The sequence below is a fragment of the Babylonia areolata genome, chromosome 22 (genome assembly GCF_041734735.1).
Source record: "Babylonia areolata isolate BAREFJ2019XMU chromosome 22, ASM4173473v1, whole genome shotgun sequence".
NCBI classification, from domain to species: domain Eukaryota; kingdom Metazoa; phylum Mollusca; class Gastropoda; order Neogastropoda; family Buccinidae; genus Babylonia; species Babylonia areolata.
In genome coordinates this window covers 14,752,340-14,776,437 of record NC_134897.1, presented here as the reverse complement: position 1 = coordinate 14,776,437, position 24,098 = coordinate 14,752,340, and the positions used below count along the sequence as shown (strand labels likewise).

Below are 24,098 nucleotides of genomic sequence, written 5' to 3'. Positions count from 1 at the left end.
TTTTTTTGTTAAGTAATGACTGATGAAAACAAAAAATTTGAACTAGACATAAAGAAAGAAAAAACAATTTTCAATTTTCAAAAATGACAAACCACAAAACCATTGAGGAAAAAAAATGATGACAACGAAACCAAGGTACCAACCATCAGCGACAATGAAAGCTCCTGACCCTTTGTCCAGAATGTCCTTGACCCTGACAGTGGAGGTCAGAGTGCCAGAGGTCGGGAAAGGTTTGTACAGCTCCAGGTATTGCTCTCCATGGAGTACCTGCCCACACATATCACACACCTGTGCACACACAATGCTCACACAAAATAATAAAACCACAAAACTTACATCACGGACCTTGTGCAAACACACACACAGTCACACACACACACACACACACACTGCGCACACACACACACACACAATGCTCATGTACAACAACAACGGAAAACTTGTGCAAACAATGAAACCACACAAAACTTGAGCATATAAAAGGGTTACTTCGTGGGATCTTGTGCTAACACACACACACACACACAAAAAAAGCTGTACCCCACAAGAAGAAGCGAACAGAGCACACACACAAAAAACACAACAACAACAAAAACCCCACACCATCAAAACTCACATCCACAGAATAAAGTACAAGATCAGCACTCTACATTATAAATGTATTCACAAATCTGCCCCTTCCTATCTTTGTGGCTGCCTTCACCTTTACACTCCATCTTGCTCTCTACGATCGCCTTCGGATCCACTATGTTTACGCATACCCAGACTCACTCCACTGTTGGACGCTGTTCTTTCTCTGTCTCTCTGGACCTTGCATTTGGAATTAACTTCCTCTTTCACTTCGTCAGGTCTCCGCACTCAGCTCTTTCAAGTCTGGCCTTAAAACCCACCTCTTCACAAAACAGCCTCCCTCCCCTGCCTCTTCCTTGTCTTCAGTTTCTTCTCAGTTTTAGAGTAATGCATGCGTGCGAATGACTGGTGTGAAAGTGCTTTGATTTGTCTCTACACAAGATTCAGTGCTATATAAATACTATGTTTATTATTATTATTATAAAACCCAAACCAGACCAAAAGAACAGCATCACAGCACTCTGTGAAGTTGATAGGAAATGCAGGAATGCCGGAAGCCAGGCTGTTGAACCCCACAAGAAGAAGCACACACACAAAAAAAACAACAAAAAAACCCAAACCATCACAACCCAACACAAAAAAAAAACACACCACCACCACCACCACCACAGACCTTGGTGAGGTCGATAGGAAACCCAGGAATGCCGATGGCCAGACTGCTGGAGAGAGCCTTGAAGGCAGGGATGACGGCGAAGGTAGGGAGAGTGGTGAAGTCCTCGCTGTGCTCAAACAGGAACCTCAGGTGGTCGTCCTGCTGGGTGGACACACCCACTGCTCACACACACCACACATAGCATTCTTTCTCTGTCTCTGGACCTTGCAATTGGAATGAACTTCCTCTTTCGCTTCGTCAGGTCTCCACACTCACCTCTTTCAAGTCTGGGCCTTAAAACCCACCTTTTCCCAAAATAGCCTCCCTTCCCTGCCTCTTCCTTGTCTTCAGTTACTCCAGTTTTTAGAATTATGCATGTGTGTGAATGACTGGTGTGACAGCGCTTTGATTTGTCTCTGCACAAGATTCAGCGCTATATAAATATCATTATTATTATTATTTTTATTATAGTGTGTCACTGTTCATCATTGTCATTATAATAATAATCATAATAAAAGAAACCCAATAATATTATCATTCTTATCATCATTAATAGTAATAATAATAATAATAGTAAAAAATACCTAATAATAACAACAATAAGAATTATCATCATCTAAAAATTGTAAAATATATAATAGTAATCATGATAATCATCATCATCATAATGGATACTACTTATATGGAGCCAACTCCCCATGTAATGGGTGCCTCACATGGAACTGTTCATATACACTAGTGCACCATCAGATTCCTTTGATGGTGCACATGTGCATATTGACATACCTATACACATGTAAAAAAATAATAATACATGTGTATCAATATACAACAAAGACTATACAACAAATTACAGATATGAACAATCACACACACACACACACACACACACACACACACACACACACAAGGAACAGAATAATGATATAATAATAACAATAATTTGCATCTATATAGTGCTTACTATGCAGCTCAAAACACAATTTACAATAACCAAGAATGACTAAGACACAGGAATAAGATTTCGGTGTTGTTTTTTTTTAATTTCAAGATATAAACTCACTAAAAAAATACTATCATAAAAACAGTGTAACATTACTTAAGACACACACCTCTCTTGTCTGCCCCACCACACCCCTCCCAGCACTACACACACACACACACCACACACACACCACACACACACACACACACACACACTTCAACACTTAATACGTACAAAGATGATTTGGTGAGAGAAGAATCAGTATTGTTAGGACAATTATGTTTAAAGGTTTGACCTGAAAGATTGAACAGTCATAAACGATAAAACATCCATACAGCGCTTCACAACCTTTGCAAAACATTTGCAGTGTAGTTGTTGTTAATAGTACTAATAACATTAATAATGATATATTTACACAGAGCATTCTATCCTCTCAAAGCGCCTTACGCTAACATGTCAAACACAAAACACACAAGAATACACACACACACACACACACACACACACAAACACACCACACACACACACACACACACACACACACCACACACACACACACACACACACACATATCCTCACCTCCCAGAGCATACAGAATAACGTCCCTGTCAGTGAAGGTGTGGGACGTGGGGTCAGGCTGGAACGCTTCAATTCTCTCCTGCACACACAACACACCTCTCAGCTTCAATTCTCTCCTGCACACACAACACACCTCTCAGCTTCAATTCTCTCCTGCACACACAACACACCTCTCAGCTTCAATTCTCTCCTGCACACACAACACACCTCTCAGCTTCAATTCTCTCCTGCACACACAACACACCTCTCAGCTTCAATTCTCTCCTGCACACACAACACACCTCTCAGCTTCAATTCTCCACTACACACACAACACACAGAAGACACAATATAACTCTCAGCTTCAATTCTCTCCTGCACACACAACGCACACAATATAACTCTCAGCTTCAATTCTCTCCTGCACACACAGCACACACAATATAACTCTCAGCTTCAATTCTCTCCTGCACACACCACACACAGCACACACAATATAACTCTCAGCTTCAATTCTCTCCTGCACACACTACACACAGCACACACAATATAACTCTCAGTTTCAATTCTCTCCTGCACACACCACACACACCACACACAATATAACTCTCAGCTTCAATTCTCTCCTGCACACACCACACACAGCACACACAATATAACTCTCAGCTTCAATTCTCTCCTGCACACACAACGCACACAATATAACTCTCAGCTTCAATTCTCTCCTGCACACACAACACACACAATATAACTCTCAGCTTCAATTCTCTCCTGCACACACAACGCACAACACAGACACAGTCTTGCAGAACTTTTCTTGTAAATTTGTGTGCACGACATTGCGATCGTTCTCCTGATTTCGTTGTGAGTTGTGCTGGTAGTCTTTTTTTTTTCCTCTCACCATGCCAGCAATGTAGACAGTTTGCCTGGCTGAAGGAGAGCGCAGGGTGAATTCCAACACTCCTCAGTACCCCTTCGCTCTTTCCCTGTCTCCGGACCCTGCCCTTGGAATGAGCTCCCTCCTTCACTTCACCAGATCTCTGGCCTCAAAACCTACCTCTCTGTCAATCAGCTACCCCCCCTGCCCTGCCCTGCCCTGCCCTCCCCTCCCACCCCCACCCTCTCCCCAGTCCACAGTTTGTCCAGCTTTCTATCTTACATGTGTTTATAAATTCTTACCATCAACCCTCTGAAGAAGTTATGCATGCGCTTGTCTTCTTCTTCGTTCGTGGGCTGCAACTCCCACGTTCACTCGTATGTACACGAGTGGGCTTTTACGAGTATGACCGTTTTTACCCCACCATGTAGGCAGCCATACTCAGTTTTCAGGGGTGTTTCCATAACCCACCGAACGCTGACATGGATTACAGGATCTTTAACGTGCGTATTTGATCTTCTGCTTGCGTATACACACGAAGGGGGTTCAGGCACTAGCAGGTCTGCACATATACATGCTGACCTGGGAGATCGTAAAAATCTCCACCCGTTACCCACCAGGCGCCGTTACCGAGATTCGAACCCGAGACCCTCAGATTGAAAGTCCAACGCTTTAACCACTCAGCTGTTGCGCCTGTCATGCATGCGCATGAACGACTGGTGCGTAAGCACTTTGATTTGTCTTTGCACAAGATTCAGCCAGATATGAATACTTTATCATCATTACCATCATCATCATCATGAAATGGAACTGACCACAGACCAGCAACTCCTTACTTTTAGAGACCCTCCAGCGGAGTCTTGTGCAGATGACGGTGTCGCCTCTTCCTCTTGGAACTTGTTGAGCATCTCCATCAGTCCCACCATGTTGCCTGCAACACAAAACCCTCACTCACTGACTGTCTGTCAGCAGCGCACACACACGCACACACACACACACACATCGCTCACTGCAAGTGTGCTGTGGTGTGGTGCGGTGTAGTGTGGTGTGCTGTGATGTGGCGTGTTATATAGTGTTGTGTCAGGTTGTGTTGTGCTGTGCTGTGCTGTGTTGTCAGGCTGCGTTGTGTTGTGTTGTGTTTTGTTGTGCTGTGCTATGTTGTGCTGTGCTGTGCTATGCTGTGTTGTGTCGGGCTGTGTTGGTTGGAGTTGGGTTGGGTTGAGCTGTGTTCTACTGCATTAAACAAGATTGCTTACTGTACTGCATTGTACTGTGTTATACTTTATTCTATTGCATTGAGATGTATTGTGTTGCATTATATTGTACTGCACTGCATTGCATTGTATGGTATTGTACTGTGTTGTATTGTACTGTGTTGTATTGTAATGTGCTGTATTGCATTGAACTGTCTACATGGCAGGGTAAAAACGGTCATACACGTAAAAGCCCACTCATGTATATACAAGTGATCATGGGAGTTGCAGCCCATGAACAAAGAAGAAGAAGTATCCGACTGTGTTGGACTGCACTGTATTGGACTTCATTGGACTGCAATGCAGTGCACTGGACTGCATCATATCAGACGGAATGATTTAGACAGTGTTGCATTGTACCGAGTTGTGGTGCACTGCACTGAGATGAATTTGTAATGCTTTTTTTTTTTGTAATGTACCATGCTCCACAGTGATTCCACACAGCTTGAGATGAAAATAACACAGTGACAACATCAGTATAGAACTTCTGAATAAAAAGTACAACAAAATAAAACAAGCCGTGGCTTCCCTTGTGCAATGACATATCGTTTATTCATAACCAGGATTATTTGAAACAAGAATTCGTATCTCCCCCACCCCCAACCACACACCCCCAAAATAAAAAAAACCCAGACAAGCGGACACAGGCAGAAGCAGAAAAAACTCTTCAGACGTGCTGTGCAACAGGAAGATTTTCCTTTTAACCTGCTCACCAGATCTGGGTTTCTCGCTGTCTGTAAAATCTGTTATTTTGTCCCAGTTGTCTCGCACTGCAAGGAAAACAAAACTCTCTAGTTAGTCCACAATTCTTGCACACACACACACCCACACACCCACACAAACAACACACACACACACACACATATACACACACACAAAAATAAAAACAACACACACACACACACACACACACACACACAAACAAACAACACACACACATATATACACACACACAAAAATAAAAACAACACACACACACACACACAAACAACACACACACACACAAACACACACACAAATGAGAAACAAAGGAGACAAAGAGACAGAGAGAGAACTGAACAATGAAGCAAATACAAAGCGACTGAGACAGAAATGAGAAACAATGCCAGCAAGACAATGTGACTGAGATATAAAAGAGAAACAAAGACAAAGACAAGAGATAGAGATGATAAACAAAGACAAAGAAACAGAGACAGAAATGAGAAACAAAGGCAGACAAAGAGAGAGAAACGAGAAACAAAGCGGGCAAAGATAGAGAGACTGAGACAGAAATGAGAAACAAAGGCAGACAAAGAGAGAGAAACGAGAAACAAAGCGGGACTGAGACAGAAATGAGAAACAACGGCAAAGACAGAGAGAGACAGAGGTAGAAGAAATGAGAAACAAAGCGGGCAAAGATAGACAGAGACAGAAATGAGAAACAAAGGCAGACACAAAGAAAGAGAAATGAGAGACAAAGCAGGCAAAGACAAAGAGACAGAGAGAGGAAAGGAGGGACACCCGGGACGACACCCACCTGCCTCAGGCGTGCCAAAACTGTCCCGGGTTCGAATCACCGCCCCCTTGGACCTCTCGTGCCGCGCTGAAACCAACACCACCTTCGTGTCACATCACTGCCAGCAGTTGGCAAAGTTTTGTCCTGAAATTACCTTTCATCAAGCAGGCTTCCAGTGACCCACTGGTGCAACCTCCACCAACATCACCTTCACGTCACATCATTGTCACAGGAAAGTTTTCCACTAAAATTACATTTCATCAAACAGGCTCTCAGTGACCCATTGATGCAACCTCCACCAACATCACCTTCACGTCACATCATTGTCACAGGAAAGTTTTCCACTAAAATTATGTTTCATCAAACATGCTTCCAGTGACCCATTGGTGCAACCTCCACCAACATCACCTTCACATCACATCACTGTCACAGGAATGTTTTTCCCCTAAAATTACGTTTCATCAAACAGGCTTCCAGTGACCCATTGGTGCAACCTCCACTAACATCACCTTCACGTCACATCACTGTCACAGGAAAGTTTTTCCCCTAAAATTACGTTTCATCAAACAGGCTTCCAGTGACCCACTGGTGTAACCTCCACCAACATCACCTTCACGTCACATCACTGTCACAGGAAAGTTTTCCACTAAAATTACCTTTCATCAAACATGCTTCCAGTGACCCATTGGTGCAACCTCCACCAACATCACCTTCACGTCACATCACTGTCAAGGAATGTTTTTCCCCTAAAATTACGTTTCATCAAACAGGCTTCCAGTGACCCACTGGTGCAACCTCCACCAACATCACCTTCACGTCACATCACTGTCACAGGAATGTTTTTCCCCTAAAATTACGTTTCATCAAACAGGCTTCCAGTGACCCATTGGTGCAACCTCCACTAACATCACCTTCACGTCACATCACTGTCACAGGAAAGTTTTTCCCCTAAAATTACGTTTCATCAAACAGGCTTCCAGTGACCCACTGGTGTAACCTCCACTAACATCACCTTCACGTCACATCACTGTCACAGGAAAGTTTTCTCCCTAAAATTACATTTCATCAAACATGCTTCCAGTGACCCATTGGTGCAACCTCCACCAACATCACCTTCACGTCACATCACTGTCACAGGAATGTTTTTCCCCTAAAATTACGTTTCATCAAACATGCTTCCAGTGACCCATTGGTGCAACCTCCACCAACATCACCTTCACGTCACATCACTGTCACAGGAAAGTTTTTCCCCTAAAATTACGTTTCATCAAACAGGCTTCCAGTGACCCATTGGTGCAACCTCCACTAACATCACCTTCACGTCACATCACTGTCACAGGAAAGTTTTTCCCCTAAAATTACGTTTCATCAAACAGGCTTCCAGTGACCCTCTGGTGTAACCTCCACTAACATCACCTTCACGTCACATCACTGTCACAGGAAAGTTTTCTCCCTAAAATTACGTTTCATCAAACAGGCTTCCAGTGACCCTCTGGTGTAACCTCCACTAACATCACCTTCACGTCACATCACTGTCACAGGAAAGTTTTCCCCCTAAAATTACGTTTCATCAAACAGGCTTCCTATAACCTACTGGTGCAGTCTCCAACAGTAGTCTGATTCCTGTCCTGTGCAAAATGCCGCTCCACGTACGCAGAGAAGCTGAAAGTGATTGTGGCCGTTTACTTCCCTTAGTATAATTATTATTATCTCCCTTTCCGTGCATCAGTTATTATTATTACTGTTGACGACAACCCAGCCCACCAAAAGGGCTGAAAAACTGTATATAACAATACCCTGGTACTAGATGAAAATTAAAAAAAAAAAAAAAAAAAAAAACACCTAAAAAGAAAATCAGCCATAAGTAAAACACTGTCATAAAGTTTCCAAAATAACAAAATACAAGAAAACGTAATTCCCCCCACTCCCCCTCCCCTGTTTGGCATTCAACAACAATTGATGATGATGACACAATGAATATGACAACAATGACGATGGAAACGATGATGATGACAATGCTGCTGATGATGATGATCATGAAAACTTTACCGACACTGATGATGATGATTCTGCCAACAATGCTGATGATGACAATGAAAACGTTGATGACAATAATGATGATAATGACCATAACTGTGACAACATTGCACTGATGATGATGATGAGAACAATGTTGATGATGATGATGATGATGATGATGATGACGACAATGGCGACAATGATGAAGACGATGACGAAAACGTTGACGACAATGACGATAATGATTGTAACAACACTGATGAAGAAGGGGAGGAAGAAGATTACTTTGAGCGACCCATCCCCCGCCCATCTCAAAGACGTCACCGCTGGCCGGACAGGACTCGTGCACCAGATACAGCACCAGGGGCACATTGTACTCCATCTTCAGGCCTTCTGCCACATCTGGGGTACACATGCACCGTCTTCATTGTGTGTGTCTGTCATTACAGTGTCTGGGGTACACATGCACCGTCTTCATTGTGTGTGTCTGTCATTACAGTGTCTGGGGTACACATTGTCTTCATTGTGTGTGTCTGTCTTTACAGTGTCTGGGGTACACACGCACCGTCTTCATTGTGTGTGTCTGTCATTACAGTGTCTGGGGTACACATGCACCGTCTTCATTGTGTGTGTCTGTCTTTACAGTGTCTGTGGTACACATGCACCATCTTCATTGTGTGTGTCTGTCTTTACAGTGTCTGGGGTACACATGCACCGTCCTCATTGTGTGTGTCTGTCATTACAGTGTCTGGGGTACACATGCACCGTCTTCATTGTGTGTGTCTGTCAATACAGCAATGCACTAACATTTAGGATCATTACGAATGCTTCAAATATCCATGTATGAATTTATGTATATATATATAGAGAGAGAAAAAAATGAGAGATAGAGAGAGAAAGAGAGAGAGAGATACTAAGATACATAGACAGAGAGAGACAAACATAAAGATATGATCCTCATGACCCATTTTCATCCTCTTCTCACAGTTTCCATCACACACACACACACACACCCAAACACAACATGCGCATGCATGCATACAGTTACACACACACCCATGCGCATACACACAAACACACGTGCGCATACACTTATGCTAACAAATGCAGAATAATATCTGCTGGTGGTCTGTGGGGTGGCGGTGGGATGTGTGCTCTGGTGATGTTAAAGGGGGCTGAAACAGCACATGGAAACGTCCCAGAACATCCCGTGGGAGATGTCTAAGGATCCGAACGTTCCCAGTGGAAAGGTTTCCCAGGGTGAGCTACGAAGTTGGGAGACGTACTGAAATGTTACACCGGTGCTGATGAATGCATTTCCCCACCGAGTGTAACAAGAGACAACAAACTGAACACCCTGTGCTGCAAAGGACAGTGAAGGGTAGATCATTAACTCACTCAGTACGACCAGTCCTCTCTTCTCCTCTACACAGACCCCTCGGATGTCCAGCGGGTGTCTGAATGACCCAACCTTTAGCTTCCGTCGTCAGAATTGTGGTATTCTTTGTCAACATTCATGTCTTCAGTAAAAGAGCCTTCCGCTTGCAATATTTTGATGATGGTAATTGGGATGAAACGCTGTTAACGTCGTCTCTTTCGCCGTTCGTATGGAGAGAGTTAACGGTATGTGGTCACTGAAGGAAAGACAATCAGTCACAACATGAGCTAAGTCACTTACTATGCACAACCCAGCTACAAAGACGACAAAAAATCGTGAGACACATGGAGTTAGACCTTGATAATCAACCGATCGGATGTGACCAGTGGACACCAGAAAGGCTCAAATACAGATCGGATGTGACCAGTGGACACCAGAAAGGTTCAAATACAGATCGGATGTGACCAGTGGACACCAGAAAGGCTCAAATACAGATCGGATGTGACCAGTGGACACCAGAAAGGCTCAAATACAGATCGGATGTGACCAGTGGACACCAGAAAGGCTCAAATACAGATCGGATGTGACCAGTGGACACCAGAAAGGCTCAAATACAGATCGGATGTGACCAGTGGACACCAGAAAGGTTCAAACACAGATCGGATGTGACCACTGGACACCAGAAAGGCTCAAATACAGATCGGATGTGACCACTGGGCACCAGAAAGGTTTAAATATGGATCGAATGTGACCAGTGGACACCAGAAAGGCTTAAATACTGATTGGATGAGACCAGTGGACACCAGAAAGGCTTAAATATGGATCGAATGTGGCCAGTGGACACCAGAAAGGCTTAAATACAGATCGGATGTGACCAGTGGACACCAGAAAGGCTTAAATACTGATTGGATGAGACCAGTGGACACCAGAAAGGCTTAAATATGGATTGAATGTGGCCAGTGGACACCAGAAAGGCTTAAATACTGATTGGATGTGACCACTGGACACCAGAAAGGCTTAAATACAGATCGGATGTGACCAGTGGACACCAGAAAGGCTTAAATACAGATCGGATGTGACCAGTGGACACCAGAAAGGCTTAAATACTGATCGGATGTGACCACTGGACACCAGAAAGGCCATACATTCCATGTGACTTCTGTCCTGTCTTGTGACACACGGAAGGGTGCATGGAAAAGTTAGACATTCACAGCTGGAGTCTCATGCTAATCGGTGTGTGTGTGTGTGTGTGTGTGTGTGTGTGTGTGTGTGTGTGTACATGTATTTGTGTGTGTGACAGCACTCGTACTGGAAACCGGTCCATTCGCATTATTGCTATTACAGTCACATACTTAATATCATAAGGCAACCATAAAATAGAATGAAACTATTCGAATGAAAAAAAGAAATCAACAATAACTGTCAACAGACTAAACACATACACACACACCCTGACCCCTTCACACACACATACACACACACACCCTGACCCCTTCACACACACACACACCCTGACCCCTTCACACACATACACACACACACACCCTGACCCCTTCACACACACACACACCCTGACCCCTTCACACACACACACACACCCTGACCCCTTCACACACACACACACCCTGACCCCTTCACACACACACACACACCCTGACCCCTTCACACACACACACACCCTGACCCCTTCACACACATATACACACACACACACACCCTGACCCCTTCACACACACACACACACCCTGACCCCTTCACACACACACACACCCTGACCCCTTCACACACACACACACACACCCTGACCCCTTCACACACACACACCCTGACCCCTTCACACACTCACACACACACACACCCTGACCCCTTCACACACACACACACACACACACACACCCTGACCCCTTCACACACTCACACACACACACACACACACACCCTGACCCCTTCACACACACACACATACACACACACCCTGACCCCTTCACACACACACACACACACACACACACACACCCTGACCCCTTCACACACTCACACACACACACACACACACACCCTGACCCCTTCACACACACACACACACACACACACCCTGACCCCTTCACACACACACACACACCCTGACCCCTTCACACACTCACACTCACACACACACACACACACCCTGACCCCTTCACACACACAAACACACACCCTGACCCCTTCACACACACACACACACACACACACACACACACCCTGACCCCTTCACACACACACACACACACACACACACACACACACACACACACACACTGACCCCTTCACACACACACACACACACCCTGACCCCTTCACACACACACACACACACACACCCACACCCTACACACCACACGTACAAACCTGGCGGCATGACGTGTGAGGCCAGTCGTGACCCAGCAACGGGGGCCACAGCGTTGCACAGGATGTTGTTCTTCTCTCCCTCCACGGCCAGCGTGTTGCTCAGACCGATCAGTCCGCTCTTCGCTGCTGCGTAGTTCGCCTGGCCAAAGTTGCCGTAGATTCCTGACGTGGACGTCGTCATGATGATCCTGTGTAACATGGAGGTAACCATTGTACACTTTTTTTTCCTGCCTCTGGTGTAAATAACTTATTGTTTTTGTCATTTCTGTCATAAATAACTCTATGTTTTTCTTCCCTCTGTTGTAAACAACTGTATGTGGAGTGATGGCCTAGAGGTAACGCGTCCGCCTAGGAAGCGAGAGAATCTGAGCACGCTGGTTCGAATCACGGCTCAGCCGCCGATATTTTCTCCCCCTCCACTAGACCTTGAGTGGTGGTCTGGACGCTAGTCATTCAGATGAGACGATAAACCGAGGTCCTGTGTGCAGCATGCACTTAGCGCACGTAAAAGAACCCACGGCAACAAAAGGGTTGTTCCTGGCAAAATTCTGTAGAAAAATCCACTTTGATAGGAAAAACAAATAAAACTGCACGCTGGAAAAAATACAAAAAAAAATGGGTGGCACTGTAGTACAGCGACGCGCTCTCCCTGGGGAGAGCAGCCCGAATTTCACACAGAGAAATCTGCTGTGATAAAAAGAAATACAAATATGTTTTTCTTCCCTCTGTTGTAAAAAACTGTATGTTTTTCTGCCCTCTGTTGTAAACAATCAACTGTTTGTTTTTCTGCCCTCTGTTGTAAACAATCAACTGTTTGTTTTTCTGCCCTCTGTTGTAAACAATCAACTGTTTGTTTTTCTTCCCACTGTTGTAAACAATCAACTGTTTGTTTTTCTTGCCCCAGGTGTAAATAACTACATACGCTGATTGTTTTCTTTTACTTACCTCTGGTGTGTATGTGTGTTTGTGTTTGTGTGCGTGTGTGAGTGTGTGTGTGTCTGTGCATGTTTCTGTGTGCGTGTGTGTATGAGCATGTGTGTGTGTATGTGCAAGTGTGTATGTGTGCGTGCACGTGTGTGTGTACGTTTATGCGTGGTCACGCATGCGTGTCTGTGAGTGTCTGCACATGACTGTGTTCAGATATGTGCATGTGTGCTTGTGTACTTGTTCGAGCATGTGCATGTATATCTATATGTGTGTCTGTGTTTGTGCATGTGTGTGTAAGTGAACATGACTGCGTGTAAGAGAGTGTGTGTGTGTGTGTGTGTGTGTGTGTGTGTTCTTTCTTTCTTTCGTTTAATGTCTTTTCACTTTCAAATGATATTAGACAAGTAGGAAAGGGGGGTGGGTGGGAGAATGAAGTATGTCTATGCATGCGCGTTGGAGCTGGGGGGGTGATTCTTCTTCTTCTTCTGCGTTCACTCGTATGCACACAAGTGGGCTTTTACGTGTATGACCGTTTTTACCCCGCCATGTAGGCAGCCATACTCCATTTTCGGGGGTGTGCATGCTGGGTATGTTCTTGTTTCCATAACCCACCGAACGCTGACATGGATTACAGGATATACACACGAAGGCGGTTCAGGCACTAACAGGTCTGTACATATGTTGACCTCGGAGATTGTAAAAATCTCCACCCTTTACCCACCAGGCGCCGTCACCGTAATTCGAACCCAGGACCCTCAGATTGACAGTCCAACGCTTTAACCACTCGGCTATTGCGCCCGTCGGGGGGGGTGATGAAAAGAGGTAGTGGGGTGACTGAGACAGGGAAGGAGACATGAAAAGTGTCAGGGGTTAAAAAGGAAGAGCTGAGAAAGATTGGACTGACTGAGAGTAAAGTATCACTATCTCAAACATTCTTATAACAGGATAAAGCATGCTTATTATACCAAATATAATCAATCAAAGGTAGATAGCAACTGGACTTTGATTCAAATATTTGCGTGCGTGCGGGCATGTTCGTGCATGATTGTGTGTGTGTGTGTGTGTGTGTGTGTGTCTGTGTGTGTACATGACAATGCGCGCGCGTGTGAAAACATGAATGCACATGGCCCTGCATTCCATGAAGACACCAATGACACCAACACCACACCACACCACACCAATACCACACCACACCACACCAACACCACACCACACCACACCTCCCCACCTGCCATAGTTCTGTTTCTTCATGTGAGGCCAGGCAGCACGGGTGACAAGGAAGGACCCCCTCAGGTGGACACGCTGGATGATGTCTGCAACACAACACACCACACACTGTGTCTCCAGCCTATCTCCTGCACACCACACACTGCCTATCTCCTGCACACCACACACTGTGTCTACAGCCTATCCACACACTGTGTCTACAGCCTATCTCCTGCACACCACACACTGTGTCTACAGCCTATCCACACACTGTGTCTACAGCCTATCTCCTGCACACCACACACTGTGTCTACAGCCTATCTCCTGCACACCACACACTGTGTCTACAGCCTATCTCCTGCACACCACACACTGTGTCTACAGCCTATCTCCTGCACACCACACACTGTGTCTACAGCCTATCTCCTGCACACCACACTGTGTCTACAGCCTATCTCCTGCACACCACACACTGTGTCTACAGCCTATCTCCTTCACACCACACACTGTGTCTACAGCCTATCTCCTGCACACCACACACTGTGTCTACAGCCTATCCACACACTGTGTCTACAGCCTATCTCCTGCACACCACATACTGTGTCTACAGCCTATCTCCTGCACACCACACACTGTGTCTACAGCCTATCTCCTGCACACCACGTACTGTGTCTACAGCCTATCTCCTGCACACCACACACTGTGTCTACAGCCTATCTCCTGCACACCACACACTGTGTCTACAGCCTATCTCCTGCACACCACACACTGTGTCTACAGCCTATCCACACACTGTGTCTACAGCCTATCTCCTGCACACCACACATTGTGTCTACAGCCTATCTCCTGCACACCACACTGTGTCTACACCCTATCTCCTGCACACCACACATTGTGTCTACAGCCTATCTCCTGCACACCACACACTGTGTCTACAACCTATCTCCTGCACACCACACATTGTGTCTACAGCCTATCTCCTGCACACCACACATTGTGTCTACAGCCTATCTCCTGCCTCAACAAATGTGTGTGTATTTGTATTTCAGAGAATGCTGTAACAATCTTCTTTTATCATGTTGTCACCCACTAGAATAGCGTGGAACAAAATAGAACCACCCTTGGTGGCACCTATGTAGAGAAAGACCAATAACTGCGGCAAGTTTCATTCCTCTCAGTCCATGGGAAGTGGGTCAGGGGACACCTTCAATGAACATCCTTGGTTAACATGTGCACCAGGGTCACAAGGAATACTGGGGAGTAGTATATGACAGGTACAAACATCAACCAGAAATCATTTGCAAAAATAAATTTGGAAGGATCTTAGACACATGAGCATGTACATAAAAGTTTGTGTATGCGCACGCTCGCTCGCTCACACACACACCCCCCACCTTCGCCCAACCCCTCACTCCCCTACTCTCTCTCAAACACACACACACACAGAGTGTATCAATGCCTGTGCTTACTTGAATTTATGCCACACATTATGTGTATACAAAACAAATACCAAAAAAAACCCAACTGCTAGGCTTTTCCCATGTTACACACCCATCACATGTATATGTGCACAGGCATTTACACACACATAAAAATAGCCCCTTGGGCAACCACTAGTTAACACTGGCAACAACATCATCTCTGCTCTTCTTACATATCCAAGACATTCAACGATAAATGCCTACACATATGTGCAAAAATGCTCGTACTTGCATGCCAAAACATACACAGTAGACTTACACACTCCCAAATACATAAACACACACTCTCATGCACAAGCACACACACACACACACACACACACATAACAGCCGATTATATACCAACTTGCGATATGTTAAAGTCTCAAATCCCTGAACTGAAATCATCTTCAGTGTTGACGATCTTCAGCAGTCCATTGCTAATGTATGACTTTTTCAACTCCTTGTTAAATAGTCCAGCTGGTTCACTGTTATAGTTGTTAGTTTTTCATTAGAAATATGTTATGTTGTTATGGTTTTTTTTGTTTAATTTTTAAACAAAACTTAAATCAATAATTTTCACACACACACACACACACACACACACACACACACACACTTTCACTTACTCGTATGCATACACAGTAATTCCCCCTCCCCCTCCTCCCACTCGATTTTTTTCCTTCCCTCGTCTAATATCACCTACAGTGAAAAGACGTTAAACTAAAGAACGAACACACACACACACACACACACATTCTCTCTCTTACCCCAATCATCATTGCTGATTCTGGCGAAGGATCTGTCTCGCAGAATGCCGGCATTGTTGATGACAATGTCTGACATAAAACACACCGCAACAAACTGAATATCTGTATGCATATACATAAACAGACGGGGGATGAATAACAACTGTGTGACTTCACCAAGTAAATAATCAGAATACAGTTAAGTAGAGCAAATATACAGGCAAATAAATGCGGGATAAATAACTATTATGAGACAAAATTAATGATGATAGAAGTAAGCTGAGCACAGCAGAGAAGAATAAAACAGGATATGACAAGACAGATCAGAACAGAAATATTTTTAACTCATTCTTCCCCACAGTTACAACCCCACTACAACTCCCCTGGACCAGCACTACACAAGACCACTGCAGAAAAAACAAGAGAGGCAAGGCCTTCAAGACTCACTTGTGATAAATTAAGTCCCCTAGCATTAATTAGAGTAATTTCCCTTTTTTTACTATCTGCACCAAAACGTTTGCAAAATAAATAAAAATTCCATGCTTAGCAAAAGAAGTTCCTGTTTGAACAAAAAATGATAATAATGGCTGCTCTTGTTGTTGGGTCAGAATATCAGATCAAAGTGCCAAGTTTAGAGAATACAAAAAATATAAATATAACAGTAAATGCAATTTGCATATAATTAGGCTTCATTTTTTATTTTTTTGTGCCCATCCCAGAGGTGCAATATTGTTCTAAACAAGATGACTGGAAAGAACTGAATTTTTCCTATTTTTATGCCTAATTTGGTGTCAACTGACAAAGTATGTGCAGAGAAAATGTCAATGTTAAAGTTTACCACGGACACACAGACACACATACACACAGACAACCGAACACCGGGTTAAAACATAGACTCACTTTGTTTACACAAGTGAGTCAAAAAGTAGGGTTGTTCACTAAAACAGTGAAAAAAATCGATGGAGAATTATTGATTTAATCGGTCACACAAAGCTTCATTTTCATGCTTCCAGATTCTGTAAACGGTTCAGCTTAGAACACCAACTGTATCAGGCAAGAAGAAATGAAATTATAATAGTGTGTTGCTACGAGAATATTTGTACCTGGTCCACATGAGAAATAATCATAGTACGAGTTCACTTGTACCGGAAGTAAAATGAGTTAATGAACAAGCTTACCTGGATCACAAGGAATATTTAGGGGGATAGTGCATAAAAAAAACAATGACCATAAACAGAAAATCACATACAAACACAAGTACCATAGAATTTTTGTTTACACGTTTTTACATTTAAGTGCATGTGCACACACACGCTCTCACACTCACATACACACACTCTCTCTCTCTCTCTCACAAACATCAATCCACACCCTCACTTTCCCACAACCACACACACATCCATAGACAGGCACACACTCGCACACACACACACAGACACAAGTACCATAGAAATTTAGTTTACACGTTTTTATATTTAAGTGCATGTGCACACACAAGCTCTCACACTCACATACACTCTCTCTCTCTCTCTCTCTCTCTCTCAAACATCTACCCACACCCTAACTTTCCCACAACCACACACACATCCACACACACACACACACACACAAAGAAACAAATTGAATTGTCCATAAAAACACGCAAAAATGTCTTTTCACCATGCACCCAATGATCGCAACAGCCGCACCCCTTATCAAACACACCCACACCCTCACACACACACACACACACACACACTCACCAATCCTGCCAAAGTTCTCCAGTGCAGTCTGCACCAGTTTCTCTCCTTCCTCCACAGAATCTGAAGACACCAGAAGTAAGGAACAAGGATGTCTTGATAAATCATTAACATAATCATTAACTGGTTGTCAGTGTATCCATACAGTAATCTGTATCCATGTAAACAGGGATGTGTCCATGCATCTGTGTGTAAGCACAAGCTCATCCCTCTCATATATGTGTGTGTGTGTGTGTGTGTGTGTGTGTGTGTATGTGTGTGTGCGTGTGCACATGTGCACGAGCGTGTGCATGCATTCTGTGCAAGTGTGCTTGCACGCAAAGTGAAGAGGGGAGGGAATATGGGTGTGTACGCACACGACTTCTCTGCATGAAATTCAGGCTGCTATGCCCCGTTGGAGACTGCGTACTGCACTATCATAGTCCAGCAACTCCTTTTTTTTCTTCTTTTTTTTTTCCTGTCTGGAAGTGGACCTCTTTTACTATCAAAGTGTTGTTTTTCTGCGGAAGTTTTCAGGGACAACCCTTTTTCTGCTGTGGGTTAATTTACATGCACTAAAAGCATGCTGCACATGGGACCTCAATTTTTACCATCTCATCCGAAAGACTAGCTCAAGGTCTACTGGAGGGCAGAAGGGGAGTAAACACTCTGATCTCTGTCCGACTTGAACCTGTGGACAGTAGTTTCCTGGTCAGGCATTTTACCACAAGGCCACACTGTTCCACTACATCCATTCTCCATATCATACTCACCATAATTGGCGACCGCCTTTCCTCCTTTCGCCTGGATCTCCGACACCACCAGGTCGGCGGCCCGTGAACTTTTACCAAGACCCTTGATGTCCCCTCCAAGGTCGTTCACTGGAAAGGAACAAAACTTATGATGCGTGTTTCACCCATGTTACGCCTACCTGCAACACGGTGTAACTGTTACCGGGGGGTGTTTTTAATTGTTACATTAGGTCTGTTTTCCACTGTCCAGTCACTTACTGGTGCTTACTCATGTACACATAGTATATACCTCTACGTAACTTGATTTAGGCACATTCTCTCTTGTTCTCCATTTTAGATTTCCTCTCCATTTTAGATTTTGTATATCTTTTCCATATTCTGTTCTCTCTGTCTGTCTGTCTGTCTGTCTGTCTGTCTCTTCCTTTCTTAGTCCCCTCCCCCTTGCCCCCACCCCCAACCCCCCCGCCCACCCACCCTTCCCCTCCACCTCAACCGCCCCCTTTTCATTCGAATATTCGAATATGCAGAAATGTCGATTTCTAATTAATAATAACAATCATCATTATGATAGAAATCATAATAATCCAAATGATAAAACAATATAATTTATTTTCAGTCCGATATCATCATCTTAGATGAACAGACTAGAAATAAATAAACAAACATCTCTTGTTCGGGCAAACGATGAAGCTGATTGGTCCACTCAATGCTGTTTTAATGTAAACACGTAAGCAATTAGCTGAGCATCATCACATGAGACCAAGGTTAGTAGTGACTGCCCTGGCCTCGTGATCGATAGGTCTAAAGCGTCTGGGTAATGTTACGACAGGAGAGCATGTGGACATGCTATGTAAAATGTCGAAAATGAACTCGTCGGAACAATTTTGACGTTGGCGTAACATCGGAACAAACTGTGACTGAGCCTAACAAAATACAGCGAAATCGTTAACAGATGGCATCTCTGCTGGTGACATGACGATGAAAAAGGAGAATTTTTTTTTTTTTCACAGAGAACAAAGCACAAGCAAAACATTTATTATTATAGGTGAAACATGTGGCACTCATGTAAACAGCCGCTGATAATGTGCATGCTGTTGTGTTGCTTGTAATCTGTTTCATGGCCTGAAAAGCCAAGCAACTTTGACCACACTTTTTGTACAACTTAATTGTACACATATATGTACAGATATCACAAAGGCAAGCTTCCCTGTAAGCATAGAAAACATGTATGGGGAGATAAAAGGCTGACTGTGGAGGTGTGGAAATGTGTGTGTATTTGTATGTGTGTGTAGGAGGGAGAGTGGGGTTGGGGGTGGGGGGTGCATGTGTGCGTGCGTATGTCTATGTGTGTGTGTGTGTGTGTGTGTGTGTGTGTGTGTGTGCGAGTGTGTGTATGTCTATGTGTGTGTGTGTGACACTGCGTGTGTGTGTGTGTGTGTGTGTGTGTGTGTGTGTGTGTGTGTGTGTGTGTGTGTGTGTGTGGGTGTATGTGTGTGTGTGTGTGTGTGTGTGCACATGTGTGTGTGTGTGTGTGTGCGTGCGTGTGCGCGCGAGCGCGTGCACACATGTGTATGTGTGTATGTCTGTGCGTGTGTGTGTGTGACACTGTGTGTGTGTGTGTGACATTGTGTATGTGTATGTGTAGGTGTGTGTGACAGTGTGTGTGTGTGTGTGTGTGTGTGTGTGTGTGTGTGTGTGTACATGTGTGTGTGTGTGTGCACACGCGTGCGCGCATGCATGTGTGCGTGTGCGTGTGCGTGTCATTATGCTGGATATACACTGACACAGCTGTAAAGCAGAATCCTTTCCACAAGATAGAAGTAAAAGTATACTTACCCACAACTGAAGCGCCTCTTTCAGCCAGAGCCAGGGCATAGGCCCTCCCCAGACCTGTGACACAAAAATAACTTGTAACTGTAATGTACGATAGTCAGTCGTGTCCGACTATGATGATGACATGATGATATGGATACTTATACAGCGCCTATCCCCAGTCAGAAACCAAGCTCTAAGCGCTTTACAAACACGAGGCCATTTGCACAACAGGCTGCCTGCCTGAAGTGACCATCAGGACAACAGAGGAGGCAACTATCTGGGCTATAATTTGATTATAGTGGAGAGTGTCTTACCCAAGTTACATCCCCACTCTCTTAGCCAAGAGGGCTCAAGGACAGTCGGTGTTGGGATGGTTCCCAAAAGTCTAACTAGCCCCCCAAGGCTGCAGCACTCAGAACCAGTGCAATCTTGCCTCCCAGTTTAAGAACCAGTCCTTCACAAAAGAATAAGCCGTAAATGAATTCCCCTTGCAGTGGGTAAACCACTGGTCATACAGCTCTCAAGGCCAAACCGTACGCTTATGTCAATCTCAGAGTCTGATATGAGCCAAGAGTTGTGACTAATAACATTATAATTTGTTTTTGTATTACTCTTTTTGTCACAACTGATTTCTCTGAGTGAAATTCAGGCTGCTCTCCCCAGAGCCCCACCCTTTTTTTCTGCCTGCTATGTTACTTGCTTTCCTATTGAAGTGGATTATTTCTACAGAATTTTGCTAGGGACAACCCTTTTGTTGCAGTGGGTTCTTTTACGTGCACTAAATGCCTGCTGCAAACGGGACCTGGGTTTATCATCTCATCTGAATGACTAGTATCCAGACAACCACGGAAGGTCTAGTGGAGAAGGAGAAAATACTGGCGGCTGCAGGTGTGATTTGAACCAGTGCGCTCAGATTCTCTCACTTCCTAGGCGGAAAATAAAATAGTAACTCAACCTCTCTAATCCTTTAAAACAGACAAGTTGTAAGACAACATATCAAGTCTGTCAAACAAATATCCCACCAATATACACAGGAAAAAATAGTAACTCAACCTTTTCTAATCCTTTAAAACAGACAAGCTATAGGACAACCTATCAAGTCTGTCAAACAAATATCCCACCAATATAAAGCAGAAAAAAATAGTAACTTATCCTCAGTTTCAGTTTCAGTTTCAGTTGCTCAAGGAGGCGTCACTGCGTTCGGACAAACCATATACGCTACACCACATCTGCCAAGCAGATGCCTGACCAGCAGCATAACCCAACGCGCTTAGTCAGGCCTTGAGTGCATGCTTACATATTTGTGTACCTATGAAAGTGGATTTCATTTTACGTAATTTCGCCAGAGGACAACACTCTCGTTGCCATGGGTTCTTTTTCAGTGCACCAAGTGCGTGCTGCACACGGGACCTCGGTTTATCGTCTCATCCGAAAGACTAGACGCTCAGTTTGATTTTCCAGTCAAACTTAGGAGAAAGGGCGAGAGCGGGATTCGAACCCACACCCTCACGGACTCTCTGTATTGGCAGCTGAGCGTCTTAACCATTCTGCCACCTTCCTCAATACTTATCCTCAACCATCCCTTAAAACAGACAAGTTATGGGATGACATATCAAGTCTGTCAAACTCCCAACCAATATAAAACAGGGAAAAAAAACTGCAACTTAAGCTCACCTATCTGTCTCCATATGTTCTGCATCAGTCCTGACAGACATACGTCTAACTGCAGTATGTGAAACTGATCTGCATCCGTATCACCAGAGAAAGAACTGACAGGCACCGAGTCCAATGCTGAATGTGGTGCATCATGCCTCTGCTCCAACAGTATTATCCCATCGGCTACAAACTTCTACACGCTACTGTTCCAACATTAACCAGTCAGCTGCTAACTTCTGCATGCTTCTGTTCCAACATACCATTAACCCATAAACTGCTAACTTGTTCAAGCTTATTTCCAACATATCATTAACCCATCGACTGCCAGCTTCAATGCCAATACCACCATCATATAAATGTGACCGCCCTCCACAAAGAGTTTAATATCTTTCCTTTTTTTTTTTTTTTTTACAAAACATTCATTCCCCATCAGACAATCAAAGCCTGTTCAAAGTTTAGTTTAGTTTTTTGTTGTTGTTTTTTTTACCAAACATTCATTCCACATCAGACAATCAAAGTCTGTTCAAAGTTTACATTTATTTCCAATTCCCATCATTGCTGGTGCACCTGTTCAGATGTGCAAATAGTGTGTGTGTGTGTGTGTGTGTGTGTGTGTGTGTGTGTGTGTGTGTGTGATCTGCACATGTATGTGTGTGTGTGTTGTGTGTTTTGACTTTGTCAGCATGCATGTCCTGCTTTACAACAAATAAACTGAATAAATCAATCAATGATTCAATGGATAAGACAGATTAATGGGGAAAAAAATGAATAAATTAATCAGAAAATTAAACTTTCAGTATGCCTGTCCTATGTTACAATAAATGAATAGTTCAGCATACATGTCCAACTTTACGGAAAAAAATAAATCAATAATATTTTCTAAAAATAATAGAAAATGATTTTTTTTTTCTATTTGAAAAAATCAAAATGTATGTACAATAAAATACAAAAAAACAAAAACAAAAAAACCAACAACAAAAACAAACAAAAAGTAGGCAAACTATATATTTCAAATTCACTCTGTGGTTGTGTGGGATTATTTGTCAGCAATATAGGGTTAAATGTGCAGGGACCACAATCCTCTCAATGGCCAGGGTGACATCAAGGGAAAAAGTTCAATTCCACACGCTTTTTTTTTTAGCTTCTTGTCACATCTGTGCAGTCAGCATACACGCCTGTGCTTCCAATGGTGTTGTCAGCACGGGAGAAAATCAATGCCTTTCAATGAGACAGACCTGTCATCTCACACTCTGGTCTCCCTTGCTGTCAGGCCATTAGTCCCCCAATCAGTCCAGTCACTCGCAATGCTGCCCACATTTCACCACCACTGGTCACAGATGGTGACAATCAAGCTCATCTTTGATCCCTTAGGTGCTGAACTTTGCTGAAATGACTTCACTGTGCAGTTGCTACTTGTAATGGATTTGGCTGTCGTGTAACTGATTCTGCTGAATATAAGTCTGAAGAGGGAGAAGTCAAAATAGACCAAGTTGACTGACAACTTTCCCTGTAAACTGTGTCTTCTCTTAGTGAGATGACAGCCCTTCACTGATATCCTGAACTGTAAGCTCTGTCTTATCTGGATGAGGTGACAGCCCTTCACTGATATCCTGAACTGTAAACTCTCTTATCTGGATGAG

The 24,098-nt window shown here is 43.9% G+C and overlaps 1 protein-coding gene across 2 annotated transcripts in view; it reads right to left on the bottom strand.

Annotated features, from left to right (window-relative positions):
- Positions 1-24,098, bottom strand: part of LOC143297441 (peroxisomal multifunctional enzyme type 2-like) — a 61,636-nt gene that overhangs the window by 12,985 nt on the left and 24,553 nt on the right. For both annotated transcript variants that reach the window (XM_076609810.1, XM_076609811.1), the window contains 13 exons: positions 20,824-20,877; positions 19,009-19,116; positions 18,260-18,319; positions 16,539-16,607; positions 14,331-14,415; positions 12,176-12,363; positions 8,695-8,811; positions 6,412-6,477; positions 5,609-5,665; positions 4,479-4,573; positions 2,787-2,865; positions 1,244-1,401; positions 144-267 (listed from right to left, as the gene is read on the bottom strand). In XM_076609810.1, coding sequence (XP_076465925.1) covers positions 144-267; positions 1,244-1,401; positions 2,787-2,865; positions 4,479-4,573; positions 5,609-5,665; positions 6,412-6,477; positions 8,695-8,811; positions 12,176-12,363; positions 14,331-14,415; positions 16,539-16,607; positions 18,260-18,319; positions 19,009-19,116; positions 20,824-20,877 — 1,260 coding nt within the window. The remainder of the gene's footprint in view (positions 1-143; positions 268-1,243; positions 1,402-2,786; positions 2,866-4,478; positions 4,574-5,608; positions 5,666-6,411; positions 6,478-8,694; positions 8,812-12,175; positions 12,364-14,330; positions 14,416-16,538; positions 16,608-18,259; positions 18,320-19,008; positions 19,117-20,823; positions 20,878-24,098) is intronic.